This window comes from Numida meleagris, chromosome 1, assembly GCF_002078875.1.
Source record: "Numida meleagris isolate 19003 breed g44 Domestic line chromosome 1, NumMel1.0, whole genome shotgun sequence".
Classification (NCBI taxonomy): Eukaryota; Metazoa; Chordata; class Aves; order Galliformes; family Numididae; genus Numida; species Numida meleagris.
This window is the reverse complement of record NC_034409.1, coordinates 192,620,186-192,627,360: the sequence shown is the minus strand read 5'-3', so window position 1 is coordinate 192,627,360 and position 7,175 is coordinate 192,620,186. Positions and strand designations below refer to the sequence as shown.

Genomic DNA, 7,175 nt, shown 5'->3' with positions numbered 1-7,175 from the left:
GAGGCGGGTCGTGAGCCCCGGTGTCCACCTGTGAGCTGCCGTGTCCCTTGCTGGTGCTGCCTGATGCCACCACCCCGCTCCTTGCTCCTTGGCAGGCCCCAGCTCTCCCTGAGCTGCCCTGGGGCACTGCTGCTTTGCTGGCTCCTGGCTGGCCCCTTCCCATGGCCGGGAGTCATAAGGATCAACCCTCGGTGGGTTACACCCCATGGTGGGTTACACCCCATCTCCACTCCGCTCTGTGCGCCAGCAATCGTTTACTGGATGAGTCACATCGGAGCACAGCTTGGGCAAAAATCAGGTCCTGGTTAGGCAGGGATTTGTAACCACCCCCTCCCTCTGTTGCACAATCGGAATGGAAGGAGGAGAGCGAGGCAAGGCGGCATGAATGCTAAGTGTGACATGGAAATGCTGGCAAAGCCCAAAGTCTTCAGGCAAGAGTGCTGACTGCAGGGTGAAGCCTGAAGGGAAAAAAAAATAACATATATTAAGAAAACATTCGAAAATCAGCATTCTCGAATGAAAAACAATACTCTCGTGGTGACTGCGTGGTGGTGAAACTGCTGACGTTGCCGCAGAGAAAAGGGATGTGTGTGGTTAAGTGCTGAGGGTGGGGAGAAGCTGGCACTGCCCTGCAGCCCACGGGGTTAAGAGGCACCTCCAGGGCTGGGGTCTGGAAGCAGCTGCTGGCAGCCATGCCTTTGAGCCAACCCTCCTGCTTCTCCTCGTGCTGGAATTGGGTCTGACCCGACCCCTGGAAGATGAGAAGTGCTGGGATTTTGCCACTCCCGGATAATGGGGTGGCCCTGGCCTGAGCGGCATCAGCATTGTGCTGTAAAGATTTGAAGGTGGGCGCCCCGTCCCTGGGGACACCTGAGGTCAGAGGCTGGGGCTGGCCCTGTTCATTGTGGCCTTTAAGGGTCCGTTCCAATTCTCTTGGGACCCCTCTGATGCCATGGGGCAGGAGCTGGCGTCCCTGAGCCCGATGAATGCAGCCCCGGCCGCCCTCACACGGAGCACAAACCCAAAGCGAAAGGGTCCTGAGCCCGACCCTTCCCACGCAGCCCCCCGGAGCTGCCGTGGCTGGAAGAAGCCATCAGCCTTCCTTCTCCTGCCGCTGCTCTGTGCCAGGCAGGCGCGCTCATTAACGGTGCACTGAGGATTTAAGAGACGAATAAACACCGCTCCCTGGTCTCCGAAGCGCGGTGGGGAGAGGTGCTGGTCCTCCCGCTGTGCCCAGAGCACCGGGTGGGCTCGGAGCGGTGGGTGCTGCTCTGACCCCCACCCAAAGGAAGCGGTGCTCCTCCCGGAGCCGAGGGAAACCTCAGATGTGGGGCAGCGCAGTGGGGCTCACGGGCCGGGCAGGTTGGAGGAGCGGGCAGGTTCGGTCAGCACGGATACCCTGAGTGCTGCACGGCAGGACACTGCCTGGGTGGCAGCTCTCAGCAGAAATCCTCTGGTTTGGGCACAACCATCGGCTCTCCTGAGTGCACACCGGGGGGGCAGGGAGGGCCCCGGAGGCCAGGGCCTGTCCTGCTCCCCCCATCAGCACAGACCGTTCTGTTACCTGTAGGGAACGGCGCTCAGTTTGCATTCTGAACCTGAATCTTTCTGTGCTTTCTGTGTTTCCATGGAAGCTGAGGCAGTTTCCTGCAGGGCTTTTTTGCATAGCTCCTCTTGCTGTTTGCATTTAACCCTTCGTGACGTAGAGCAGTGGCAATAGGATGGGTGGGGAAGACGTGGCAGGAGACAGCTCACCCAGATCTGCTTCCAGCGATGGAACCTCATCTTGGTCAGGCCCATGGGTCCCATTGCACTGCCACCCCTCCACAGCATCACCTACCCATTGCTAACACCTACCTGCACTGCTGCCTCCCTGCAGTGCCACTTCTCACCATTGCCATCTCCCTGCAGTGCCACCTCCCTGTGGTAACGCTTTCTGCACCGCAACCTGCCTGCAGTGCCACCAATCTGAAGCGTCAGCTCCCCATCACAGTGACAGCAGGTAGCCATGCAGGGAGGTGGCAGAGCTGGAAGGTGGTGGTGATGGAGAGGTGGCACTGTAGGCAGGTGGCACTGCAGAGCTGTAGCACTGCAGGTAGGTGGCAGTGCAGGGCCGTGGCACTGTAGGCAGGTGGCAGTGTAGGCAGGTAGCACTGCAGCGCTGTGACACTGCAGGCAGATGGCAGTGCAACACTGTGGCACTGCAGCACTGTGGCATTGCAGGCAGGTAGCACTGCAGCGCTGTGGCACTGCAGGTAGGTGGCAGTGCAGGCAGGTAGCACTGCAGCACTGTGGCATTGCAGGCAGGTTGCACTGCAGAGCTGTGGCCCTGCAGGTAGGTGGCAATGCAATCAGGTAGCTCTGCAGCGCTGTGGCATTGCAGGCAGGTACCACTGCAGGCAGGTGGCAGTGCAGCGCTGTGGCAGTGTAGGCAGATGGCAGTGCAGCGCTGTGGCATTGCAGGCAGGTAGCACTGCAGTGCTGTAGCTTTGCAGGCAGGTGGCATTGCAGGCAGGTGGCATTGAGGCAGGTAGCACTGCAGTGCTGTAGCATTGCAGGCAGGTGGCATTGCAGGCAGGTAGCACTGCAGTGCTGTGGCATTGCAGGCAGGTAGCACTGNAGGCAGGTAGCACTGCAGTGCTGTAGCATTGCAGGCAGGTGGCATTGCAGGCAGGTAGCACTGCAGTGCTGTGGCATTGCAGGCAGGTAGCACTGCAGTGCTGTAGCATTGCAGGCAGGTGGCATTGCAGGCAGGTGGCATTGCAGGCAGGTGGCATTGAGGCAGGTAGCACTGCAGTGCTGTGGCATTGCAGGCAGGTAGCACTGCAGGCAGGTAGCACTGCAGTGCTGTGGCATTGCAGGCAGGTACCACTGCAGGCAGGTAGCACTGCAGTGCTGTGGCAGTGTAGGCAGGTGGCAGCGCTGTCGCCCGGCCAGGAGGTGCCTCCCGCACTCCACGCTGGGTGCCATGCGCTCCCAGCAGCACTGAGCTGGATGCACGAGACTGGGGGGCATGGAGGATGCACGCCGCCACGCGCTGCCCATTGCCTTCACCTGCAGCTCTGCTCCCCCCGCCAGGCCCCAGCTCCTGGCTCGCAGGGCTCCGGCTGGCACAGCCCAGTGCAGCACGGTGGGATTTTGGGGAAGGTCATGGGAGGGCTGTGCCAGCCCTCGGCCCAGCAGCTCCCTGCAGCCCCTGGAGCCGCACACGGGCTCAGACTACACTCTGGTCTTGGTCCTCTGCTCCCTTCAGGATAAAACACCCTCGGGGTACCCGGGACACCCCGCTCCCTCAGTGTCTGGTGCCAGGGTTGTGCCTGCACAGGGGGATGCAGAAAATGGGAAGCGTGTTGCAGTATGAACTCTATCCCTGACCACTGTGATCCAGTCCTGTCCACCCCTCTTGGACCTGGTGGCACTGGTGCCAGTCCAGCAGCTGGGATGGGAGCGAGGGGCAGCGGTGGCCCAGGGACCCCTCAATGATGCACTCAGCCCCCCCTGCCACCTCCATGGCCCCGGAGGGATCGCAGCAAGGGTGCAGGGCACCGGGTGCGGCGTATCTGGGAGTGCAGGGATGCTCAGCACAGCAGTGCTCAGGTCTGGGGATGCAGGAGGATAAGAGTTCGCTGTGGTGCTGCTGTCTGGAAGAGCCATGCAATGGTCTGTGTTCAGGGCGAGCCCTTGGGGCTGTCCCCTTACCATGCCCCACTGTGTCCCTGCAGCCCCAGCACGTGACAGCTCCCCTGGGGGTCAGCGTGTTCTGGCCCCACCATCAGCACCGTGCCCCCCAGCAGCTGGGACAAGAATGGGATTTTGCTATGGAGCACTGGAGATGCGCTCTGTGCTAGGATGACACGAGATGAGCACGCGCCGCTGAGGGACCAGGCTGGATCTGCCTGCACAAGGACACGTGCCATCGTCCCCCCCCGCCCTGGGGACGCCAGCATCCCTCCCCGGTGCCCTGGGGCTTTCTGCTTTTCTTTCCAGGCTTTTGAACAAGTCAAAGTTAAACGCAACTAAACTTCGTTTGTTTGTTTGTTTTTTTTTCCGTTAGGCTTCTTTCCTGGGAGCAGTCCAATTAGCGCTAACGAGCTGGACGGTAATTACAGCACGGGTCGCAGGAGGGCTGATTACCGGCGGCTGCTGCGGGGTGGGCCAATTAGCGGTACCGCGATGGCTGGCGCTGCGCTGGGGATCCTGCATCGGCTTCTTGGCTCCGCGTGGGGGGAGCAGCCCACGGCCCCGCAGCCCCCACTGCCCCACAAGGGGAGCCCGTGCTGCCAGCCCCCGTCCTTACCCCTTGTCCTTCGCCCCAGCTCTGTGGGGCACGCTGGTGGCACTGGGACACCTCCATCCCCTGTGGCTGTTTGTCCCCCCCGCAGAGGGACGCGTGTTTTGGGGCCGTGCCGCACTGTCCCCTGGCAGCCGGCTGTGATGTGTGACAAGCAGCTGAGCCCAAACTTCTCAGAGGTCTGTAAAGATCAGAGAATTTCCCCCCCTACGCCACCCCCAGGGCCAGGGGCTGGAAATGCAGAGGTGAAAGGAGAAATCTCTTTGGTGTCACCTCCAGCCCTGGCCACCTGCAGCCCCAGTGCGGACAGCACCTCCAAACCAAGGGCTGCGTGCTGGAAAGTGCTAATTAGGCTGGGGGTAAAACACACACTGAATTTGAGGGGCAGCACGATGCAGGGCTGTGCTGTGTGCTGGTTCAGGTGGTGCCTGTGAGCGGCAGACCCCGCTGGGGTCCAGGCCCAGCAGCCGCAGGGTTAAGCTGTTGTTGGCTTTGGGCACTGCATGCAAAGGAGAAATGAAAAATTAACGCGTGACCTGTGATTAATAGTTGGAAGTGTCCTGAGGGTAATTGATGCCGTGATGCACCTGTCAGTTGCTGCTGATGGTGACAGAGCTCATCCTGCAAACCCCGCAGGTGAACCAGGAAGGGGCTCTTTCCTTGGGGGTCTTCAGCCCCGGGGCTGGATGGAGCCTGGGCTGGGGGAGCTGGGAGCAAAGGGGCAGAAACCAGCACCTGGGAGCAGCACAGGAAGGGACCCCTGCAGCCCGGCTGCACCGGGTGGGCTGCTCACAGAGGGCAGCAGTCAGCCCACCCCACCCCCCCTTGCTTTGAGCTGCTCAGAGGCACAACAAGCAGATTGTTGGATGACCTGGAAAGGGAGGAAGGAAGCAAGCAAAGGTGGACAGAGGCGTCACATTTTACAGGAAACGTTTTCCTTATTTCTTGACTAGACCACCCTCCCTCCAAAGCAGGTGCTGACCCGCCTTCGCTCTTTGCAAAATTAGAGAGCAGTGCAATTTCCTGAAATGAGCCACGGCCACTCCTGTCACCTGGTCCAGGTTCCCTTTCCAGACACTGGAGAAAAATGGACATTGCTGGGGTCCATTCATTGCACCTACTGTCATGCAATCTAGGGCAGGATAAGCAGTTTCCTGGCCGTGCCTTGCTGTCTTAGCATCTGGAACTGCCTCAGCGAGCATCTGAGAACCTGAGTCCTGGCAACTGCTCCAGCAGTCGGAAAATCGCGTCCCGGATCTGCTTCATCTTTACGCCGTAAATGAGCGGGTTGAGCATGGGAGGGGCCGTCAAATAGAAATCAGCCACCAGGACCTGGGTGTGAGGCGCCAAGCCAAGAGAGAACATCTGCAGGTACATGGAGAGGAGACCGCCCGCGTAGAACAGGAGGACGACGGACGCGTGGCACCCGCAGGTGCTGAGGGCCTTGAGACGAGCCTCCCGGGACGGCCGCCTCAGCGCCGACCTCAGGATCATCCCGTAGGAGAAAGCGATGAAGGCAGAGTCTGTCCCGACCAGCAGCGTCGCCACGATGATGCTGTAGAGATCGCTGACCGATGGGTCGGCACAGGCCAGCTCCACCACGGCCATGTGCTCGCAGTAGGAGTGAGGGATGAGCCTGTCCCTGCAGTAGGGCAAGCTGGTGAGGAGGCACATCAACGGGGTCATGACAGCAGCTCCCCGGGCCAGGGAGAGCAGCCCCATCTGCACGGTGCGTGAGCTCGTTAGGATGGTGACGTAGCGCAGGGGGTTGCAGACGGCCACGTAGCGGTCGAAGGACATCGCCAGGAGTAGCCCTGACTCCACGGCGGTGGACGTGTGGATGAAGAACATCTGGGTGAAGCAAGCCTCAAAAGCAATCTCTCTGGAGCCCAGCCAGAATACGCCCAGCATTTTGGGAACCACAGCGGTTGTGAAGATGAGGTCAATGACAGCCAGCATGGAAATGAAGTAGTACATGGGCTCATGGAGAGTCTTGTCCAGCCTCACAGCAAGCAGGACCATGCTGTTCCCCAGCAAGGCCATGATGTACATCAAGAAGAATGGGACAGAAATCCATGTGTGGACATCTTCCAAGCCAGGGATTCCCGTCAGGAGAAAAGGCAAAGAACTGGTGCTGGATTGGTTGGGGGCTGACATGGCACGGGCGGACCACGTCACCTACTTGCTCCTGACTTCAGTTCCCTGCAACGCAGCGACAGAAAGCTTGGGATTTCGCTACCATCTGTTTGGTCATAAAGCTGTGTACACACAGCATCATTCAGTGTAGGGAAAACCTTTCAGAGCCCGTTACCTACAGTCAGGTTTTTAACCCGATGCTGCGGTCAGTGCTCTCCAGAAGATGCCTTGCTGGGGGGTTGGTCCCATCCTATTGGGAACCGCCTTCCCTTCTGCCTCCCCTCCCGGCCGCCCTGTTTAACCTCGAGCTTTGTCTCTGGCTGGAGCCTGGCGCCCTGCTGTCCTTCCCGGCCATGGCTTCCAGTCACCACCGCAGGGATCAGCGGGGAGAACTGGGGCGTGATGGCCTCAGGCTCTTCGCTCCTTGTCCAGCCCTCATGGGGAGGGCTTGAGGACTGGCTGCTCGGAGCTCTGCTCGGAGAGAGGACTGGGTGCACGGGCCCAGGCACCACTTCCAGGCTGGAGCTGGTCGCCTGGGGTCTTGCAGAAGCTCCGCTCGGACAATGTGTCCGTGGCAAAACTGAGCTGAGAGAGAAACTGCAGCCAGAGAAACGACGTCTCGAGCAGCAGCCATTGCTACCCTCAGTCGAGCGAGGTTGAGTTACCTGGTACTGACAGCCCACGTACTCGTCAGTCCACGAGGCTGAAGGACAAAGCAGGGCAGGACACAGCCCTGTTTGGTGTTCGT

The 7,175-nt window shown here is 60.2% G+C and overlaps 1 protein-coding gene across 1 annotated transcript; it reads right to left on the bottom strand.

Moving 5' to 3' along the window:
• LOC110392108 (olfactory receptor 52K2-like) lies at positions 5,117-6,906 on the bottom strand. Its single transcript, XM_021384062.1, has one exon. The coding sequence runs from the start codon at positions 6,446-6,448 to the stop codon at positions 5,483-5,485; it is 966 nt and encodes a 321-aa protein (XP_021239737.1). The 5' UTR covers positions 6,449-6,906; the 3' UTR covers positions 5,117-5,482.

Coding starts and splice junctions, on each gene's coding strand:
- LOC110392108 (XM_021384062.1), bottom strand. CDS start 6,448: ATGTCAGCCCCCAACCAATCCAGCACCAGTTCTTTGCCTTTTCTCCTG.